At 33.0% G+C, this 23,404-nt stretch overlaps 2 protein-coding genes across 3 annotated transcripts in view; both read right to left on the bottom strand.

Moving 5' to 3' along the window:
- Positions 1-16: 16 nt before the first annotated feature.
- Positions 17-22,768, bottom strand: LOC144851896 (E3 ubiquitin-protein ligase UBR2-like). Of its 2 annotated transcripts, none has more exons than XM_078709548.1 (46): positions 22,586-22,768; positions 21,524-21,792; positions 20,931-21,009; positions 20,413-20,520; positions 19,982-20,112; positions 19,594-19,732; positions 19,041-19,227; positions 18,288-18,392; positions 17,874-17,962; positions 17,482-17,580; positions 16,440-16,524; positions 16,051-16,123; positions 15,631-15,730; positions 14,895-15,023; positions 14,525-14,615; positions 14,355-14,441; positions 14,136-14,197; positions 13,825-13,935; positions 13,539-13,604; positions 12,711-12,821; positions 12,416-12,485; positions 12,041-12,165; positions 11,620-11,672; positions 11,163-11,265; positions 10,912-10,966; positions 10,487-10,641; positions 10,193-10,283; positions 9,861-9,949; positions 9,498-9,748; positions 8,934-9,086; positions 8,690-8,736; positions 8,247-8,340; positions 7,613-7,774; positions 6,957-7,099; positions 6,540-6,636; positions 6,389-6,446; positions 6,205-6,292; positions 5,747-5,899; positions 5,178-5,396; positions 4,539-4,635; positions 4,277-4,407; positions 3,656-3,827; positions 3,013-3,090; positions 2,267-2,443; positions 1,604-1,705; positions 17-1,233 (listed from the first exon to the last, which is right to left on the bottom strand). In XM_078709548.1, exons 1-46 carry the CDS (start codon positions 22,607-22,609, stop codon positions 1,092-1,094), a joined length of 5,250 nt encoding a protein of 1,749 aa, XP_078565674.1. In that variant the 5' UTR covers positions 22,610-22,768; the 3' UTR covers positions 17-1,091. The 2 variants fall into 2 exon arrangements, with proteins under 2 accessions (XP_078565674.1, XP_078565675.1); XM_078709549.1 differs by lacking the exon at positions 11,620-11,672 and adding an exon at positions 11,486-11,538.
- The window catches only part of LOC144851903 (uncharacterized), a 90,013-nt gene continuing 83,942 nt past the window's right edge, over positions 17,334-23,404 (bottom strand). Inside the window, exon 3 of the transcript XR_013614242.1 lies at positions 17,334-17,346. The gene's annotated coding sequence lies outside the window, so the exon portion shown is untranslated. The remainder of the gene's footprint in view (positions 17,347-23,404) is intronic.

Genomic DNA, 23,404 nt, shown 5'->3' with positions numbered 1-23,404 from the left:
ACAGACACAATGATCATTAACGGTTTATTCCACTTTATTATGACGTACTACCCTGATCAAAAAACACGCCTACCATATTAATGTGTTCACTCCATTTGTACTATAATTATGTTTCATTAAAGGTTCAAATAGTTATAATATATACCTTTTTCACAATACTGTACAATAAAGTAAGAAAAACAAAATGTTGAAAGGTATAATGAATTTGCTTTTATAAATATAATAATAGAGACTGTTTAAAAGATATGAATTTCCTAAAAGACCAATAAATCTGAATCTGATTAGGTAGACTGAAAAATATGAGCATGCAGTGAACTCATTACACAGCCCTAGATTACATCCCTATCACGACAAAAAGAAATTATGTGCACAAAACATATGTTCAAAATATTGATTACAATCGTAGCATTTATTGAGCTCTGTCTACACTATCAAACAAGTTGGACAAGAAAAATGTATGATGTGCCCAAATATGGTATTGATATGACATCATCATGTCCATATATTGGCACATCACATATTTTTGTCCCATGAAGTTTGATAGTGTAGACAGAGCTTTAAGCATATGTCCAGAAACCTATGAACAGTGCCATAATGCTTGTTAGGTGTAAATACACCAAAGTGACTGCAATAAATAAACCCTGAGCTTTCTATCCTGTGATTTGTAGGATCAAATTAACTTAGAAACCAAACATCTATCAATCATTTAAAAATGTACTATATACTTTCTTTTCTCCATGTATATAGTAACATGATTTTGAAAAAACAAAACAAAATTGCACAGCAATAATTAAGCAAGGACTGTACTGTAAAAAGTCCTTGAATTAAATATGATCTATGACAACTACTTTTAAACATAAAAGTTACATAATACAATGTCTATTCATTATAAATTTGTTTAAATGGCAGTTTTAATTAAATCCCTGTATTTATAGAATTTATAGTCTAATGGCAAAGCTTTAGGACCATTCTGCTAAATATGAATTCATTTTAAATGCAACGTTCCACCCACAGTAAAATTTCTAATATGTCTGAATCATGATATCACCTCGCCAGGTACCTCATGCGACCAAAAGCTTTATCGAGCGATATCAGAGATTTTGCCAGTCAATGTGAAGCAAGTTATTATTTGCTTCCAGTTTGTGAATCACCTCGCCAGGTATACCATGTTGTAACCAAAGAATGTAAAGTTTATGGTACAAATCTTGACAAAGTCTTAAAGGATTTCCCCTCCTACAGAATAAAATAAAAGTAGTTTAAAACAAACCATCTTGTACTCCATCTACTGCAGTAACATGAATCAATGGATATATCACAGGAGTAACATACCAAGTACTGCAGTAATAAAACAACATATAGTACTTTTGAATCACAACATTTCAGGGACATAGTAGAGTAACATAATGTTTGCATAGTGAATAAACATTGGTAAATTAAGGTTTGTGGTACACCATGCGACACTCAACTTTACTTCTATTCCTTCTTGAAACACATAGTGTACCATAAACCTGACTTTGCTAGATAGTCCATGGGATTTAGCTAAAAAATGACCCTTGTTTGTGTGAGTTAAAAGTCTAAATCCCATGGACTAAGAGTAACATACCTTAATCCAACATCTGATTCCCCATAATCATCAAGGTAAGGTGGTGTGTGAAAACAACCTCTAGACATGGATGACACCAGCAGTAATTGGCATTCTCTCACTCTGTAATAGTAATATAAAACATACTTTTTTTAAAAAACTTACAACTTTGTAATTTATTGTTTGAAGGTTTGCATGGCAAAATCAAATGTTGATATAACGTTTCCAGTACACCACATATATTAGTTCTGAAAAGAACTGTTCAGTTTCTCGACGTTTCAATCAATATGCTTTGATCGTCCTCAGGAGTGAGAATGCAGAAAGTCCAGGAAACTGGGAATATATAGTGGAATATAAGTGGAATAGGGTGGGACTGGTGTGATTTCACTTTGTAATTGTCCCTTTGTTGAGAACCTCAAAAAAATCAGCCAAACTGACAGTGTCACCTTCATGGTAAAACTAATAATATTGATTGATTAATGACGTCAGAGTCAGATATAATTATATTAATTAAAGTTAATTATGTTACATTATATCATTGATGGGTTACTAAAAAATGTTAGATGGATTGCCCTAGTATGAAGTAATTATCATTATTAATGTTACATATAATGTTACCATTGATTGATTACTAATAAATGTTAAGTCACTACTAATTACAGTATAATTATTAATGTTATTTACCTTAAGTACATTCCAACTCCTGAACTACATTCTAAAGCATGAGCCATACATGCTCCTACTGTTTCATTGTCAACATCAGTCTGGCAGCAATAGCTTTGTGAACACACTAGCTTACCACAAACCAAACACATTGCTGGTGCACGGGTTTCACCTTGGATACCACTGGACTTTGGACAGCTGTTTAATTAAAGCAACAAATAACAATTCATATATTAATTTAGTAATTTGTTTCATTGAATACTGTAGTTCAATGCTCTAACATAAGGTTGTAAGCTACCAAGCCCAAAGGGGATAGACGATGTTTTCTGGAAAAAGACAATTACATTATTGTACACAACAATGATATTATTGAATATAATTATCCAGTGGTCCCTGAACAAGGACAACCCACAACCCATACCCGCCTCGTTTCTTGCTCTGAAGTTCCCTTTTAAAATTAAAGACTACCAACATAAGTGATGGTAAATAGTTCTAAAGCTCTGTCTACACTATCAAACTTTATGTGACAACAAATTGTGATTTGCCCATAAATGGATTCGATGACATCATATCACTATCATATTTCGGCATTTTTTGTCAAACTAGTTTGATAGTGTAGACAGAGCTTTTCTAGCCTAGTTCATGACGACTTTTAGGCCTAACTAGCATAGCTCACAACGACTTTTCCTCTTTTGTGGAAACCTTCAATTCCTGGCTACAGGCTTAGGTACAGTACTGCTAAAAATTATGAATTAATTTAGACTTACACAAATGAGGCAACCTGGTTCATAAGGTCACTATAATCATGTGGTAGTGACATAAACTTATTTGGCTGCATCGGATATCTAGCAAAACAAACACCAATTATTGTGACTTTGCATGTAGAACAACAATTGTAATATCTTGAATTTGGCAAAAAAAAGTATCAGGGCAAACAATGGCAGATTAAATTGAGACCCAGTTTAATCCTTTTCTGTACCATATTGTTTGTAATCTTAGGCAAGATACTTTACTCTCACTGCCTCATCCTTCTGAATGGATGTAAAGCTGTTGGTCCTGGGTATATACATTCCTAACATGTATGCTAAAGAACTTGGTACTCTTGTAATCTTAGGCATGATACTTTACTTTCATTGCCTCATTCTTCTGAATGGATGTAAAGCTGTTGGTCCTGGGTATATACATTCCTAACATGTATGCTAAAGAACTTGGTACTCTTGTAATCTTAGGCATGATACTTGGTAAAGAGTTAGGTACTGTGTGCTGGCCATAGTTTTGTATAAAGGGCTTTTTTTAACAACAGTTTAGTACTGAGGCTCACAAAGTACAGAGAAGAAATGGGGGAAGAAATGGGGGAAGAAATGGGGGAAGAAATGGGGGAAAAAATAAACAAAAGAAAAAATGGTATACCTAACAAACAAAGTGTTTTGATTATTCAATCTTTCTTGAGTTGATGGATGCAAACACCACTTTTGAAGTAACTCATGTACACCAGGAATAAACTTAGAATCAAACAAACTAGCAAGATTTGTTGGAACTGCTAGATATCGACACAATACGCTAAATTCATCAAAGATGTTGACTGCAAAAGGAAGAAAATTACATTATTAAGCTCCGTCTACACTATCAAACTTTATGTGCCCTTATATGGACATGATAATGTCATATCACTACCATATTTGGTAGTTTCGACTTTTTTATCGAAATATACAGAGCTTTATAAACAGCAATGTTATTGAATATGATTAGCCAGTGGGTCCCTAAACAGAAAACTAGGGACCACTGACTTTTTTACATAGTACGTAAATACATTATTACTTTTTATATTTTGTACATACTTTATTAATTTATGTTAAATCACTTTTTTTAATTTTTAGTTAAGTCTGAGATAGTTAAAGATTCCAAATAAATTATTATTATCATAATTGCGGCCTACAATAAAAATGACAAGAAATAAGATTCAAACTAAAAATCGGTAGATAGAACATATGTTACAATACTTTATATTATGTTCATATAAAATCGACATACTTCTCAATTCTAATGGAAATGATGCTGAAGACAGCGAATAGAAGAACAAAGCTGAACACCGTAGAAATGGAAGGCAGGATTTAGTTACGTAATTCCAAAGGTCAAATGCAGATGGAACACCTCTCTTCACTCTGCATAAACAAAAATGGAGGAATATATAAACGTTGGCAGATGTACTATAGAAAAGGTTGAAAAAATAGCATAAAAAAGAAATATTCCAAGCAAACATAAACAGAATACTGACTAACCATAGTCTACTTACCCTGCCAATAACCATAATTCTTTCAACACTTTCTGCAAGTTTTTGGCTTCTTTACAGTACATACCATCACTATCTTCTTCAAATAAACTTCCATCATCTATTAATTTATAAAATAAGCATAATAAAGATAAGCTATATGTGATATTCTTTACGATATGACATAAGGATAATACTTCTCCAGGAAGAGAAAGATAGTCATGTTGAAATGGTAGCATTTAAAGCAGTGAAGTGTCATGCAGTAATATAACAACAAGCTTTTGTTTTGGCCATTAGACGAAGGAGACAGTAATTGTTAACAGAATGAGAACCACGTTCATCAACCTTCACAATCTGATGAATTACTCTCTTGTTTTTTAATTATTATGAAAGGAAAGCTCGCTATTATATGTCCTACCTCTTGACCAAAGATTAGGAAGGAAGTTTCCGATTTGAAATGACTGACAACCAAAGTATGTCATGTTAATTCACTGTGAGCATGCGGGGACATTGTGACGTGTTTCCTCGCCCAACCTTGAGACAGATTTTATGTTTTCTAGATCCGGTTGACGACCGACAACGATTGACCTGATTTAGGTTGGTCGTTTGTCGTCGCATATCAAAAGCCCTATTGATAAACAGTTGTAGTATCTTGTATCTTACCTTCTGGCAAATCACAAGTCAACAGAATCTGCGTAAGATGCCCTAAGAAAGCAAGTTTCATGATGTGTCCGTTAACGATTGGATCAGCACACACAGCGGCATTCTGCATCTCTTGCTGCGTGTCCTTAAGCACAGGCATTGAAAAGCATAGGCTTACCAGCAGTGTAAATATATCAACATCTAAAATACTAGGCCCAGCTTGACTTGTTGGAAGCAACACTGTAATGAAAGTAAGTTAGAGAAAATAATCTGACAGAAGGAACATTGGGCTGCCTCTCACAAGTTTTGATTTCGCCCCTCTTAAAAGTGTGATGTGCTCAAATATGGTAGTGATATGACATTATTGTGTCCATATATGAGCTAATCACATTTTTGTTATTACAGAATGTTTACACAAATTATTGTACTTCATTATTTATAAATTTAAATGTTGCTTTTGACTTTTCTAACAGCACACAATGAGGTACCAAAAGCTCAATCAATACTAGGTTATAAAGATGCTTTTTAATGTGGAAGATTCTACAGCTAGATCCATAACATAACTTTCATGAGTAAATAAAAAGGTTTACCATTTAACAGCCTGATGAGATGTGCTCGCACATGTTGATGGTTATACACACCGATACCTTCGGCTCCTAGTCTTACTAAAGCATCAAAACAATCAGCCTGTCTGCTTGGAAGTGATCCAAACAATGGCTTCTCCTCAACTCGAAGATAAAGCTCTGAATATAAACAGATAGTAATATTATACAGCCTATACCAAATTCAACAATTTCATCAAATGCCATTCAAAAAGTACAAGTATTTCATTATTAAAAGATACATTTTCCCTGTAAAAAAATTTCTTTTTTGTTGAATATTTATGCCACTTTAACGTCACATAATAGTTTTGTCTTTATGCAAGTGAAATCATATTTTTGTTCTGTTTTATTTTATGAAGTAAAATGGTCTATTCAAAATCGGATTTTCTTAATCTTCATTTTTCATGTTTTTTTTTTCTACAGCTACAACACTTAGAAAATCTAACCTGCTGTTTGGATAGTGTAGGCTACAGCTTCCCAACACATGATTGGTATCCGTTTATTAGTATCATCAGGCATCACATTCAAACCAACCTAAAAGAAAGAACATTAGATGTGTCATCACTTCTGAAGTATCAACCTAAACATAGAGACCTTGTTAAGTACACGTCTTGTTTGTAGCTTACTTACTGTGTAAATAGACATGGAAAACGTCTTCAACATTTCAGTTTTGTCAACTGGTGGATGTCTGTAAATATTCAAAACAAAAAGTTTACGTTGTGGAATATTGTAGTAAAACAAAATAAGAATACTGAAAGTAAGATTGAGCTATTGATCTTACTTTGTATTTGATTGTTGGTTAAAACTTAATCGTAATCGCCAAACTTCAGAACTTGAGAATCCACTGGTGCTCTTAGAACTAAAAGGCCTTTTATGATCTTAAATAAAAAAAGAAACAAAATGTTTGCTAATAACTCAAATATTAATAAGTAAAAAATGTATATAAAAGGTATGCATTTGAATGAACTATAAAGCCTAATGATAAAATTAACTATAAAACATTTCCAAGTTGAGAACTTTTCTACACCATAGAGTAATTATTTTACAATTAGATAGTTAACTAGGCAAAGAGAACTCCTCAAATTGCTGCAGTTCAATAAAGTACACTTTGATTGACTCTGTGTTGGAGTAGACTCTCTAGTTTTAACATAGTAACTCTATCGTTTCTTCAGAACATTGATTTTCAAATCAAACTCACCATCTTTTTTTTGTTTAGCAGGAGTCTCGTCTGTTGCTGTGGTTGTATCCATCTCCCGTTCTGCCTTCTCCTTGGCTGCTTTATCTTCCTTGAGCACGCCTCTTATCGTTTTCATAAGCTGTTCAAGACTACTACATGCTTTACTGTAATAAGATCATTATAAGTACAAAGTTATAGTTATTCAGGCACAGCAAAGTGTATTATATACTGTTAGTAATCCAAAGACAAAATACTGAAAAACTGACAATACTGTGGGCATCAGTGGTTAGATCTCAATGGAGATACAAATAAAATAAGCACAGAAAAATGACAATACTGTGGGTATCAGTGGTTAGATCTCAATGGAGATACAAATAAAATAAGCACAGAAAAATGACCATGCTGTGGGTATCAGTGGCTGGATCTCAATGGAGAATAAAGAGAATAAAATAAGCAAAAAACTAATCAAACAATAAAGGAAAAAAAACAGTCAGAAAGAAATTATAGAGCTTTCGGGTAAAACTTAACCTTTCCTAAGTATTTTACTGTTATTCTTATATTTTATGTTTATTTTAAGTACAAAGAAGTCTCTTTGTCTGATTTGGCCACTCTGAACAAATAAATAATAGTTGTATTGTGTGTTTTTTATATGGAAGACCACTATTATATTGATTTACCTTTTGTCAACTGGTTTAATTTGAGGAAGAAGTGTTATAACAGTGTTGCCTACAGTTTCACAGAGTGGACACAGGAACTCATTCCTGCTTAAATCATAGCTGAGGTGACGTCGGAATCGACCTGACCTTTTGTTCTCTTTGGCAACTAGTGAATCTGTGTATCTGAAAACAAATGTTATGATTTCAATCACTGTATGGTTATATAATGTGGGTATAATAATAATAACCCTTATTTATACATGGACACTTATTTCAACTATTTTTTATGCCAATTTTTAAACGAAAACATATAAAAAAATATTATTGTTACAGAAAAGAAAACTAAAACAATTCTTCTACTACTGTTTAAATTTTTTAAAATAACAATTGAAATGAAATAAAAACTACAAAGTACATGACTGAATTATAATTAATATTTTATAAAATAATAATGGGAATTTTGAAGGTAAACTGTGTTTTCTTGCTTTATGCTAACAAATATCTGACAATATCAAGATAAAGATCAATGTATATGTATCTTTTTAATAGGATTTGCTTGTCAACCGACATTTCTTTGTATTTTTGCGAAGACGAATAAAGTTGTTTGTGTTTTGCACCTTGTAAATGAAATAAATATAATCTGCCAAAATCTTACATTTGCCAACAAGTAGCATGCATAATGTGACCACAACTGCTCACGTGTGTTCCCCAATAAAGGTCAGTCGACTTCAGCAGGGGGTCAAATGAATCTGAAACAACAACCATCAAATATTGTATGCCCCAACTGAAAATTTGTCTCGATATTTATTATATACTATCGTGATACATATTATACTATTATTAAATTAATAATGCTTGCTTGTCACATTGCCCTTGTCCTTAGAAGCTTTGCTTATGTTTCCCTCCACCCAGGTGTATAAATGGGTACCTGGTTAGGTCAAAGCACCAACTGCATCGATTACTGGCTGCAACATCATGGAAGGAAGTATGTTTCCATACATGTTTGATCGAAATAACTGGGGCAATAATGTGAACATAAATATATATGGAATTTGCGTTATATAAATTATTATTAATACATTAAAATAAAACACTCACCTTTATCAACAATTTTCTTGTGTCTGGCTCTTGACAACACAGATGATCTATAAAACAAAAGATTAAACACAGTTTACTTGAAATGACAGGCTTTTAGTACAGGTGATTTGGGTGATCGTCCAAGCTCCCTATCAATGGATTTGGTTCTTTTTAGAGAAAATTATGTTTGTCTGAGATTTTCTGGTTTTCAGTGACTCCTGTTTGGGCAAGTAAAAACACTGTACAAATAACTGCATGTGTTTACCGTTGAATAAAAGCAGTTAGAACCATAACAGGAGCAGCATGTTTGATCAACTCTTCCTCCTGACATAAGATGCACGTTACTTGTGAGGGCTCAACCTCTGATACAGTTGTGTGCTCTGGGCCTAGAGCTATTGCATACGACACCGGCCCATCACTGCAGGGTAAAAAGTTTTTTTACAAATTCAGTGATGGTTAATTATCATCATCATTAAAAAAATTAACTGTTATTTATTATTAATAATAAGCAGAAATATAACAAAGCATTTTATTAGAATCCAAACAGTTTTTAATTTGAGGTCAGACATTTCTCATCATCAGTACAATAATTATTATTATAGGTTGACAAAATAGATGATAAATCTTAACTTATGCAAATAGAAGCTTGAAAGAAACAACCCAGCCAAAATAGTGAATTTACCAAAATGTTGTTGCAGTACATCACAAAAGTTGTATATTTGCATAAATAACTTGCTCAACATCAATACATGAAGTGAATTGAACCTTTGCAATATAACTTATTCAACATCCATATTGAAGCGAATTGAACATTTGCATTATAACTTACTCAACGTCCATACTTGTCGTGGATGACTTCCTGTCACTTTGTGAACTTGCATCCTCAAACAAATTTGGGTTCTTCTTGATAAACGACTTCTGCATGTTTGACATTTGTGCCATTATACGTTTTCTTCGCTCTTGTGCCATCTGTGCTTTGGTCTTCTTTTCCTCTTCTTTTTTACTGTTGTCAACGGAAGGCACGTCAGGTTGCGGACTTGTTCCACAGGTTCCTTTGAGTTTTGAAACCTCTGACAATTTCTAACAAAGAATATGAAAAGTGATAAAACACTTTTCTACAGTACACATAATGTACATATGTATGATATTAATATGGTTTCATTTAGTTAAACATAAAATAAAATAACTGTACCTCTAACACCCATTGCACAAGGTCTTTATACACTTCAATACGTTGATTACCAACCAATGCTTGTAGATTTTGTATTAAGCTAGGATCGCCTTTAAAAAAGAGGGAAAAGAGAGATATATGGGTAGCACATAGATGTATTATACATCTAGAGAATCAACTGTGGTTGGAGTTAACTCTAGTTTTTGACTAAGATAAGTTTAATAACTCTATGGTCTAGTATTACGTTGTTAAATTTACATAAAACACTCAGTTATTCAATTTAAATAACAAGGTACAGTATCTCTATTAGTATACCATGTTTGTATGGCAGTTATGGTGAATTGAACTCTGACCTTTTAAAGCCTTTGCAGTGAACTGAAAATTTTCTGATTTGTGATATAATCGCTCTTCTTCCAGTAATGCTATGCCAGTCAGATAGAGAGCCTAAAAGAAAGTGGCATTGTTTTATATTTTGACAAATAAACAAGAGTTATATAATATAGAGTTCATTTTAATTGGCTAGCAACCACGCAGCGCTACCTACCATTGTGACGTCAGCACCGCAGAACTCTATACAGGGCCTATGAAGTATGTTGTATCCAGATTTACCTAACAACCTCCAATAACTAATGTAAGAATGAACTCACCTTGTGTGCAAGACTCTCTGACCAGAACTTACTGGTTGCAGTTCTTCCAAGCGTTGTGCTGATTATGTGCACGAATACATCACAATCAAGCAATCGTACTATGTTGCTATAGCTTGCACATAGAGAAGGGGGCAAGGGTGGTGCCATGGCGGTAACTAAAAAAACACCCCAGAATATTATTTAGACAAATGTAAAAACCAGATATAGACTACAAAAGTCTGATTGAGGTGCAAACATTATATGAATCAAATTAAACTTGTGGCAAACACGTAATATCCACACACACACAAAGTACAGAGGTAGTAAAGTAAGTAAAGGTAGTTAATTTGCCACAATTTATTAAAGATTTGCAAACAATAATCATAGATAGGCAAGTGCATATACTTGGTAGTGTGTGTGCTACATCTTACTAAGTCTCAACTTACCTTCTAAAGACTTGACTTGGCAAGTTTTCCTTGCCTTTCTTTGATATTCTTCTGACTGAAATTGAAAAAGAAAATTTCAGTATCATCACGTTGAACAATTAGGATTTGAAAATTGATCCTGATAAGGTCTATTCAGAATTCACACTATTGAAACATCATTCTAATTTGGTTTAGGTTCTATTACAAGTAGTATCCTGCAACTGTACTAATCATATCTACACACTGGGCGGCACTACTATGTCACTACTTACTTTGGATTTATCTGCTCTAGTGTAGTGGTAGAAATATGGACTATAATGAGTCAGAAATCTTTGGTTCAATTCATAAATTCCTCTTCCAGTTGTACCAGATTTTCTGAAATATAAACATAACAAAAAACGTTGATGGCCTAAATTTCAAAAGTTCACTTTTTTCCTAATTAATAATTTATCTTCGTCAGAAAATCAAATCTGTTAGGTTACATGCTTCACAAACTAAACAAAAACTCACATCATTGGATACACACTTATTTTCAAACGGCAAATAGATTCACAACATTGCATACTGTGGGTCTACATAGTTACAACACACTTACTTGAAAACCCCCACTAAATTCACAACATCTTCTGCACCTGTCTCTTCTTGGGCCTGCAAAATCCATCAAACATTGTACAAATAAAAGGCAAAAAGCAAGTAACAACACCTCATTTAAGAGGCCCTTTAACTTACTTGAAATTGGCAACGAGGTTAATGACCTTGTCCATGCCTGTTTCATGATGGTACTGAAACATAAGTAGATTAGCTCACTGTGTGTATATACAATTGCATAATGAATATAGGGAATTCCTCTCTCTATGACCACAATGAGCTATATTCAATACTGCCAGTGAAACCATAAACCTTTCCTAATTTAATAAATACATGTTAGTATCCTACACAGTTCCACTACTAAAAAATAGTCAGATTAATTCATTTGTATTCTACATTATTTGGTTTTTCTTTATTAGTTTGCTTAAAGTGCACATTCAGGATAGACTGCCATTTAAGGAATGATTCTCTTGTATTAATTGCCATATTTTAAATTAGAAGATATTCAGTAAAAATTTTTAGAATGGATCATTCCATTTTGTTGAAGGGGTTGTTTACTTACATCTTCTGGTAAGGATTTGTTGATTTCACTGTGAGCCATTGGTGACATACACAGCTGGTGGATTACTTCACGCTTGACTCGATCCGTGTCCGATATCTCACCAACTCCGACTACATAACGCTCACCTTTTATGGTCAGGTATCAAACAGATTTAATAGATTATTATGTTTATTATTGTTTTATTATTTATTTATCTCTTCTATAGATTAATTAGTTTATATACTTTTAATTAAAAATGTTTCTACTTTCTGTCTAGACCTACAATTCTTAGCTTATTCTTATTTTGTTGGTTTTGTTGTTGTCTTATTGACATGAATGTTAACACTTCTATTATTGGCAAATTTGTTGGTTGTGGTTGACAAAGTATGTACTTACAAACTACAATAATAACCAATTCCAGAAACTCCTTGAGCAAAGTAACATAACGCTGTCTAGCTTGTACCTCCTAAAAGTATAAAACACAAATATTATTAATGAATTGGTTTTATCACTGTCACATTCTTTATTATCATTAAGATAGAGCACCCTCTTCAATATCACCATTGCCACTAATGACGGTGGTTGTGATGGTGGTGATGGTGATGGTCGTGGTGGTGATAGTGGTGGTAATGGTGGTGGTCTATTCAGCCCTATGCAGCAGAAACAAACCCTAAGATTACAAACAACTTACATCTGCTGATAGGGCCTGTGTATTGTACTGTCTATCCATGCATTGAACAAGATCAAAGCGATTCAACACAGCAATTAAGAACTCCTCAGGTGATACTAAGGCAGCTGATGTCTGCAAAATGCAATAAATAAATATAGATTTCTATATATTGGAGGATATATATCATAACAACTAGGTAGAACTTTAAAGATGTATTGTCCCCCAAAAACATGAAAAATGAAGATTAATTATTTCAGACTTTGAATATGTTATATTCTAGTTTTAATCTAGTTAATCACTTCAATAGAAAAAAAAATCGAAAAAAATCATGTTTTCACTTATAAAATGACAAAATAAATGGTAAAATTCAACCAAAATCCATTGGCTGGCAGCCAATTTGACCATTTTTTGCTTTAAATTACATTTTTTTCAGGTAAATACATTTTTTTTCAATCCAATTTTTTGTCAAAGTGGATAACTATTATGTTACATTAAAATGGAATATTCAACAAAAATTTTTTTAAGAATTATTTTTTCAAGGGGACAATACATCTTTAAGTCATAATCATTTAATTAATTTTGATACCAAACAATCAATCAAATCAAGGTTCAATCAACGTAATAATGAAAAATGTGTATAATCATATACAATAGAACCCATATGAAGTGGACACCTTCAGGACTCTGCAAAGGGTCCCCTGAATAGAATATAAAATAGAATAGAATAAAACTTTAATATAATAGTAAAAGCTCCATTGTTAATTTCCGGAAAGTGTCCTCTGAATAGTAATAATATAGTAGTGTTCCAAAAAAAAATGGTTCTATTGTCATATGCAATGTGTATCATACCTGAAGCATTAGGATGTCTCTATCATAAGTTTCAATTTGAAACCTTACACTGTTGTAGTTATAAAGCTGAAAAAATGAATGAATGCTAGATCAACAAATCAAACATAAAGTATGATAATTCATTGGATACTGGATGTTAACTTTTAGACTATGTATCATTAAGTCCAACAAAGTCACATTGTGTAAAATAGAGCATTTGAGCCAAGTAAATAAGTCATCATAAGCAGAATAATTAAAAGAAATTATGAATTCATTCACAACCTTATTTGACATACAAACACGTTACCTGATTGAGTAATGCATAGCCGTTACGCCGCCATTGACCTGCCTGACATTGTGCTTTTAAAACTTGGATTCGCAACGCATCTTCCATCAATTCCATTGGTGTAAGGGCTCCCTGAAAGACGGATATGACAATGTTTCTTTTATGCCCAGATTTTGTAAATAGCACTATAACATGCAATTTATAATTATTATTTTTATTAATTTAATTCATAAACAAATTAACATAATACTTTTTAATGGGTCAATATTTCTTTTCTGGTAGTGTGGGAATTTCACTAGCAAAAATATTGTGATGTTACTATGGTTACTTACCATTGGTAAAAGGCCTTCTTTGTAGAAGTGTAAATTATATTTTCCAAGGTGTAGATGCAAACCTGTAAGTTAAAAATAAACTACAATATTATGATACACACTCTACCAAGGTCAAGTATAAACTCATAAAAAGTAGTTAACTTAACAAAAGTGAAATCACAGTTTACTCTCCTTTTTTAATGTACAAAGAATATCTTAATAATATATAGAGCATGTTACCTGCCAGTAGTCTTGTAATCGGTACATGAATTGAGATAGATTGTGATGAGACATCATACTTAATACAGGACACTGAATGACCACAAACTACAAAAGACATCAGGAGTAAACTTATTAGATTCCTACTTTAAAATTTAAAAAAATGTAAAAATAAATGTGAAAGTTATTACCTTCTTTGTCGTCAAATTTGACTGGTTTTGCTTTCTTTGCTTCTCTCAGTTTCATCATAACCATTCGGTAAGCTCTTATTAATAAACTTTGCTATAAAGAAAAACATATGTCTGTAGGTTTAAACAAGCTAAATTGCATTAATTAAAGTGGGCTGAATTACTGACCTTAAAACATGTTTAAATAAAGTGCACTGTAGCTACAAATATTTGGGGACAAAATCAAAAAGCTATCTTAATGTGATCAGGGGCAGTTAACAAATGTGGAGAGTGCTTCCCCTTTCAACTGTGAAGAAGTACTATTATAAAGGCAACTTGTTTGATTGGGCAGGGATGATGTAATGCCTATAAATAGTTTTCTTTGTTTACTTACATCAGATCCAATCCATTCCATAAGGAGGCTGACGCAAGGTTCTAAACGTGTCTGAATATGAAACGCCGTCTCCCATTCTGGCTCAATCTCAATGTGATGATCAGTTTGCCGTGAAACACTATCCATATCCTAATTGAAAACAACATTTTGAACAATACCATAAAAGCCCCAGTAGTCTAATGGTTAGGACATCTGCATACCAAGCAGAAAATTCAGAGTCTGAATCTCGGTTGGGCCGACTTTTTCTCATTCTCACAGATTTCCTCATCCTTATCATCAATTATACATACATATTCATCAACTTAATCTTCGTTTGTGCATGTGTACAAAAATGATGGTTGTTATTGTAATGTACGAAGCCGAGGGTGTCAAAGATTAACAATCCAATAACATGCCTTTAAGTATTTTTTTGGTGTAAATTGTTCATTTTAATGTAACCTTTTTATGATAAACTTTAGTTTTTATACATTACCCCTTTTAAGAAAAATGTACCATACACTAAATATTGTGCAATAATTGTATATTTATTCATGAACTATTTTGAAAGAAAAAAAAGTGGGAAGAACGCATAAAATAAGAAAATTTCTCGAAAGCTTAATGTATCTCAATTAATATATAAACACAAACTTCTTGATAAATTTAAATTCAAAAAGAAAATGTGTACTCATTACGAGTGCAAGAAAATCTTGCACTGAAGAAGCTACCATTTTGGTAGTAGGGTGTTTAATTAACTTACCTGTATGAGTTGCATAACCTTCAGCAGAGACTGTAATCCTTCAATTACCCCATGCTTTACTGGTTCAGTCCATTCATCAGGCTTACATGTCAACACGTATCTAAAAAAATGTATGTATTTATGCTTCAATAACATAGATAATGTCAAACATTGATTTGGATAATCTGTTATGCTATTTCTGATTACAAAGTATAAGGGTTAGCTGGTTCATTTGAGTTACAGCAATATACTTTGTTTAAGCAGCCTAACATTTTTCATTCATATTTATGTTCTATTCTAAAATTGAGATGGTATGTCGAGAACGATTTAACACTATGGCCAGTCCCTATTGAGGGGACAAATTTATTGAAGGGACACCAAATTAAGGAAACACTTGTTGGGGTCATTAAGTAGTAGTAATAGTAAAAAAAAAACCCGTACTTCAAATCAATCAATGAATAAAGAAGACGGCGGAGTCCAGCATTACTTCCTCTCTCAAAGTTCAACTTTCCATCTAAAAACACAAATTAAACAATTGAATTGTAGTTTATACCAATCTTCTCGAAATATCAAATATATGTTTACAGTAGTACTAATAAACATTATATTGTAAGCTGTTATTCATTACATAGTGTCATAGTATGACATTGACATTCATTGTTGATGATGATGATGATAATGAAGATGATGATGATAATGAAGATGATGATGATAATGAAGATGATAATGATGATAATGATGATGATGACAATGATGATGATAATGAAGATGATAATGATGATAATGATGATGATGATAATGATTGAAACTTTGTATCTATAGATAGTTACCTTTGACATGATATTTACTAGTGTATTCATAGAAAGTGTCTAAGATCTTAGCCATTAGATTGTGTTCTGCCACTAAGAATCTTGACTGAAAAATAGAAAAAAAAGTGTTTAATGTCTGAAACAGCTAAGTCGATTAAGAACCTTTAGCAGTACCAACTAGGGCTAAGTCACACACCCAAACAAGGTATAAAAAAAATAAATTGCACAATCAATATACGTTGTTATTGTTAAATGATGTACCAATAATAGTACTGATGCTGCGTATACCTTACCCTCGTGCGTTAATATGCGCTAGCATATCTCTTCGCATTAAATCTGATGACATTATACGCAGCAGCTCTGTCTGTTGTTTTTTATCTACTGTTTCTAAGTAACCACATTCATTTTTATAAATACTTAGTGCTTCTCCCCCTGGACCCCGATCGGGAGACCTTGACGCCCTCCCACCTGGGTGTGCTCGCTTCGCTCCCCCACCCCAAAATGTTCTAGATCCGCCCCTGTATAAATGGGGTTCTTTTTTCCACAAAGGGGTAAAACATCATGACCTAGAGTAATTAATTTACCACCACTTCCACTGGGGTCTCCAGTTTGAAAAGGGCACTTCGGGATAAAAGGGGGTTCATTCGTTTGTTGGGCTTGCACATGACACCAAATAGAGTTATAGGTGATCAGATAAATACAGTCAACTCTCTGGCCTAATATGTCTGGATTTTTTTAAATATTTGGATATGTTTTAATGGCAAATAAAGAATTGGAGATGTTTTGGATCTCAAGAAAAGTTTGGTTTTCGGGAAAGTTTCAGATTTTCCGACAGTCTGACTGCATACTGGATGTATTGTCTTCGTGTGACATATTGAATGCAATATAAATAATAAACTTATACTGTAGTCAATTGTTTTTATGGGTACTGATTTCCTTTTGTGTACAGTATACAAATAATACATTGTACTGTAGATGTATACAAATATAAACAGTGTTATTGTTATAAAACAATGGTGGCAATATAAGTTACAAGTACCTGTTTACTTTGATATTGACTTACCACAGATGGAACTGTATACATCTGGACTGACAGAGAAACAATGGACATATTGTGATCATGATCGTCTAAAATGAAGTCGAATTGCGCATCTTTGTAATGCTAGAAAACAACAAGTATTAAATAAAATCAACTCAAAAGCCTATTGTAAAATCAGAGGCTAACATACATTTATTGAGTGCCTCTTTGTAATGCTAGAAAACATCAAGTACAAGTCTATTGTGAAATCAGAGGCTAACATAACATATTGAGAAAGAAATCAAACAAACAACATATTTATTATTACAAAACCTGTATTAGTCAATCTGATTTTGAAATGAGTAATCGGTACAATTGTGTCAGATAAAGGGTAAAGTTTGATTACTCATTGTAAAAATAAACTGAAAGTTACTTACTTTAGTAAACAATACAGCAAATTGTTTTTTGTACTCTAGATCCATGAGTAAGCTTCCCATAAATAGTTGATGCCAACCAATACGTGCACCTTTCATAATAAACAAGAATTACATTTTATATTAGAACAATAGAGTACAACTATCAGAATAGGGCGAAACATCTGACCAATAACAATGGACAGTGGTGGATGAAATGACCATTCCAGCTAAATGTTTACCTAGCACCTATCTATCTGTATATTATCTATTTCTATACAGTTTACCCAGATTAAATTTGTGTTCATTACAAAATAACATTCACCAACTATGAGTTGTTTTTTGCCTAGATTGGCTATTGTTAACCCTCTTATTCAACGTTGTTTCTTTTTCCATTCAATTGAGTGACTTAATTCTCTATTGTAATGTTCATAGTACCTTTCCATAACTTGGAATCAATAAGTATGATTTTCTCTGTAACTGACTGACCATCATCTTGCATCGGTTGAAGAGCAACTTGACACAGGATCAATCGTAATCCATCTACAGTACAAATAAAGTTTTATTGTTTCACACAAAATACAATATAATAATACAGAACATACATTAATAAATACAATTGTGTGAGGAGGACGCATTAAGCCAAGGCTTTAAGTGAGAGAAAAAAACACTTCTTTCTTTCATCAAATTGACAAAGTAAAATTAAACAAAAAGGCACAATAAAGGAAAAAATGAAGTCTTAAGGCAATTGTGAATACTAATGTTTTAAATAGTTTGAAATAAGTATTTGTTTGTATTTTGTTTTAAATGAATTTATGATGGGTATTGCTTTTAGATTGAGCAGTAAGTTATTCTATATATAAAGTCCATTGTAAATAAAAGGCTTTTTAAAAAAGTCCTGTTAAAAATTCTAAGTTGGGTGACTAATTATCTTATCTTAATTTAGAATTTATGAATTTATCTAGAAAGTACAATTTCTGGGACAATAAAAAATGTATAATCTTTAGAGAGTCTCCACTGCTCAATGTTATTTACCCATGTGATGCATAAAGCAAAGCAAATAACATCAATAATAATCAGACATCAGCAAGTTGTACTTTTTATTAAATATCACAGGGCGGTTTCATGTTCACTTTTCTTTTGGTTAATTGTATAGTACATATATCATGATTTGATAGCAGTAAACCCTACCTGAGATAGTGATAAGTTGAGTAAGCCATTCCAGTAACCTTAAAGCAAAGGTCTGGTGAGCTACGATGGCGTAGTGCATTACGCTCACTTTCAGCGGCTTTGTTCCTGTCCTGTTTGTATTCTTTATAATAATTCCTTTGGCTTTTTTACAATTATCTTCTTTGCCAAGACGGACCTGGCTTCGTCCCTGAAAAAAAGCATGTGTGTCCAAGCCATTACTGAGTGTCCCTGAATAAATAAAGCTTATTATTATCATTATTAATCTATGGACAGACAGACTTTTAACCAATAAGGGGAGATGTGTCATTATCTCCATGTATGGAATGGAATAAGGTATAACCAAGGCATTCTAACAACAGGACATTGAGCTCTCCTTGCCAAGATAGAAACTCGTCCTTTGATCTTATGTCTGGCTGCGACAAATACTAACAGTTCCATACCATGTAAATATTCTCCGCAGTGGCGTGCAGTGTTCGTGTCGCAGCCACAGATAAACCCTTTAATCTCCGGAGCTCAGCATCCTGTTGTTAGATTGCCTTGGTATTATCCTTACCTCGCGATCAACTTTGGTAGCATATCCAATGGCCTGCTTTTCAGTACAACTTACAGCTTTCTTCAACGTTTCAATCACCTGCTCATATGTATGTACTTCATCATTAAATAACATTGTACAAAATTTCTCCTCCAATCGCCTACAAAAACAATTATTTACACAATTTTTATAACAATGATTTTGATTTATTTTACTAGTTTTGTATTTATTTTTTTTAATTATGTAATTTAATGACTAGATTAGTCCATTTTATGGTCCTTTAACGTGTGCGTGTACAAATTCTGAGAGAAAAAAATGATTAGGCCTACTAATATTATTGTAGAATATCAAACTCTTTTTAAGTAACCAATTTTAAATATTATATGCAGCAGGCCCCTGAAAGACTTACTCATGATTTAATTGCTGTGGAAGACTGCCTTCAATATCCATAGTCAACACATCAAAACAATATCTAAATATGATAGAGAATAATGCTCTTGTGCATTTCTGCATATCTACAGGTATTCTTTCCAAAGGGTCCTACAATAAGAACACAATGTATGTTTATTAAAATGACATAAAATAATCAAAGTAAAATTATATTTCTTCTTTAATTTGCAAATGTGCACTTTAAAGAACCTAGTACATCTTTCGAGACGAGTAGGGGGTTACCCGGTGTACTAGTAGTACGCACATTGTCACTGATCATAACTGGGCCCTCTGGAAGAGCAGTCTTTATAACCCAATATAAAGAAATAATAATAAATAACAATTGAATGTAATCATTAAATACCTATTATATATGAATGCAATATATAAACATCAATATTTAAAATGTACCTCATTAGCTGGTGATGAGTGTACTTTATGCATATCACAAGCAATGTCCGTCTTCCATGCTTCAGTGTCACCACAATCACAGTATCCACCTCCGGACGAGCTTGTCATCTGAAATACATACAATAATATATCAACTTTCTCTGATGTACAAATTAAATTCTCCTCATGATGTAAATCCAATTTGGTGATTTGGAGGGCTATACCTGGTACCATACAAAATGTTTTTTGTTCGTTTTTATCTGTATTTGTATTGTATCAAAATAAATCAAATCAAATCCCTAACATTGGTCTAAAGAATAGTGTTGGATACACAATAATAACCTTTTTTAAATTATAACAATTTGGTGGTTTTTCCCTATTTGTAGAGGTGTTTATAGTTACCAGGTTGTTTACTGACTTAGCCCTAACTTAAACTTTACCCTATTTACGGTATTGTTATGAAGATATCCCAAATAAACACAGCAGCCAATCTTTTTTGTGTTTTATTCTGATTTTAAAAGTATAAAATGAAAACAAACCCTGTATTTGTGATTCTTATGTCTGCTGTTCTGAAAGCAAGTTACACACAAACAACAAGTTGGGTCCATTGCACATTCCCTACGCAAAAACAATAACAAATTTAAAGTTACATTATTTTATTATACTTAGAGGAAGGGGAGTGTATCCAGAGTTATTCTACCATAATATAATAATAATGATAACAAAAACTGAATAGGAATTGGCTAACATTATTGCCTGTTTCTTTATACTACTGTGGAGTAGCTTTGCGTCAGGGAGTTGAGTAATTGTTTTTGCCCTACATCTGACCAATTACTCAACTCCCTGACGCAAAGCTACTCCACAGTAGTTTAATACAATTACAACCCTGTTGGTGCAGTACCCGCTGCTTACTTGGGCTCGAATCTAACCACTAGCCATCAGCGCAAGCTGGGTGGTATGAACGCCAGGCTACTGATCTGGAGGTCGTGGGTTCCAGAATTACTTAGTATGAAGTACAAATTACGTCAGAGTAGGGCAAAAACATCTGACCAAAACACTATATTATTGACAGCAATAGTGTTCCAAATCGTATCTTCTCTATACAAAATTATGGAACTGCAGATTTCAATACCTGCACGAGTAAATAGACTCGCCAGACTTGAAGACTTTTCCACACATTTGTGGAGGTTTACTTTTCTGTTTCAGCTGCTCAAACATAACGTTTGGTTCTCCATTACAGATGAACCACTCAAGAGGGGTTAAAAGCTCCTCTTTCAGATCCTTATTTTCTTTTTCATTGTCAAGTTCTCCGGATTTGAAGACTTCTGGAACCATGAATTTCCAGTAGCTGAAAATGGTCTCTTGTAATTCTTCCTTGGTTGTCAGGCAAAACTGAATTTTCTAATAAAAAAAAGTAGTCGGTAATGTTTTGCTTCCCATGTACAGATTCGATTTTTAACATTTATTGGTAGTGTTTTAAGTGATTTATCAAGTACTATTCATAAATGGCAATTGTGCATGTAAAATCATTATTTTATCAAAATGATCTTCTACTTTTAGAACGAAAGTATACATAGAAAACATGGCACCATTACATATGACTGTGACTATATTGGTATGCATTGTTCCCGTACCCATAGAAAACACATGTCTTTGATGATGATCATTCATCACAAAAACAAAGGAATTATTTAAAAAAAAAATTTTTTTATTTTATTGCTTCCAGCAGACAAATAAACAGAACACAAAAACAAACATGATGCAAAAACAAACAAAGTGGAGAGCTGAGGAGAGGCAAGAGCAGTACAATAACCACTATCACCGGGAATGGTGTGCCCCTCCACTCCAACTTCCAGTACATTAAATAATTATTACAAATATTAAAATATAGAAATATGTCTATATACAAAAAAACAAATAGAAATATTATATTAGTATTACTATTATTGCATTCTATTTCATCATATTAAATTAAATTATTTTTACTGCATACAGCATACGCTGGGCAAGGCTATCGTTTTTGAGTTTTAGGAGACGTAAAGGACAACTTAACTGACTTCTCCTGGGAGGGAGGCTCCAAAACTCTCTCCTTCTGTGTATGTTTAGTAGGCTACTAGGCCTACCTAGCCTTAGTCGTTAGGCCTAGGCCTAGCTATATATATAGCCTAGGTCTAGCCTCTAGGACTGTACTTACATTAGCCAAATCTACACGCTCCATGACAGGTTTTATTTCCTATTTACTAATACAAGAAAAGCTTATATGTTTATTTTGTTCTGGTCTAACTAGGCCTAGGCCTATGCCCTAGTTATCAAATTAGTATTTTATTTTTTTTTGCTCCGTCATTTCCTTCCTTCCGAGGTCGAGCGAAAAAAGAGAGAGCCATATTTATTATGGAGAGTGACGTAATAGAATATACGTATGGACAGCAAGTCATGCATTATGTCTGATCATGATGGAAATGATGAATTGTTGTTGCCTACTTATGTTACTATTAGGCCTAGGCCTGTCCCCATTTTAAAGAGAAACACAACGTTTATAAATTACTTTATTTTAGAATTTACATAATTAAGTAATAAGTAATTGAAACTGTTAGAAACAGTTACAGGAAATAAAGTATAATTATATAGATAGAGTAGATCGCCGACGTTAGTTTTCTTTTCGGATGGTACTTTCAGTTCATTCATAGTACAGGAATAGCAAATGGTAAATGTTCTGAAATCAATTTATATTATATTCTAATAAGAACATTATGTTATTACGCAATTAGAGGCCTGTATAAATTATTTACTTTTTTATTCTGGTTGTACTACGGAAAGGCAATCATGATCATGTGAGCTAGCTACAGTGATGTTGATTGCTTTGGCTTTCTCCTTATAAAATAAGGCCGTGTTTCCGTAGCCAAAACAACATTATCGGTTAATTTTTATCGGTTAATATCGGTTAATGTTTGGCTGCAGAAACACGGCGTTAATGTTTTGTGATTTTTTAAAGAATGACACAGATTTTATAGTG

Source organism: Antedon bifida, chromosome 9, assembly GCF_963402885.1.
Source record: "Antedon bifida chromosome 9, ecAntBifi1.1, whole genome shotgun sequence".
NCBI classification, from domain to species: domain Eukaryota; kingdom Metazoa; phylum Echinodermata; class Crinoidea; order Comatulida; family Antedonidae; genus Antedon; species Antedon bifida.
The sequence above is the reverse complement of the archived record's forward strand: the minus strand, read 5'-3'. Positions and strand labels throughout refer to the sequence as shown.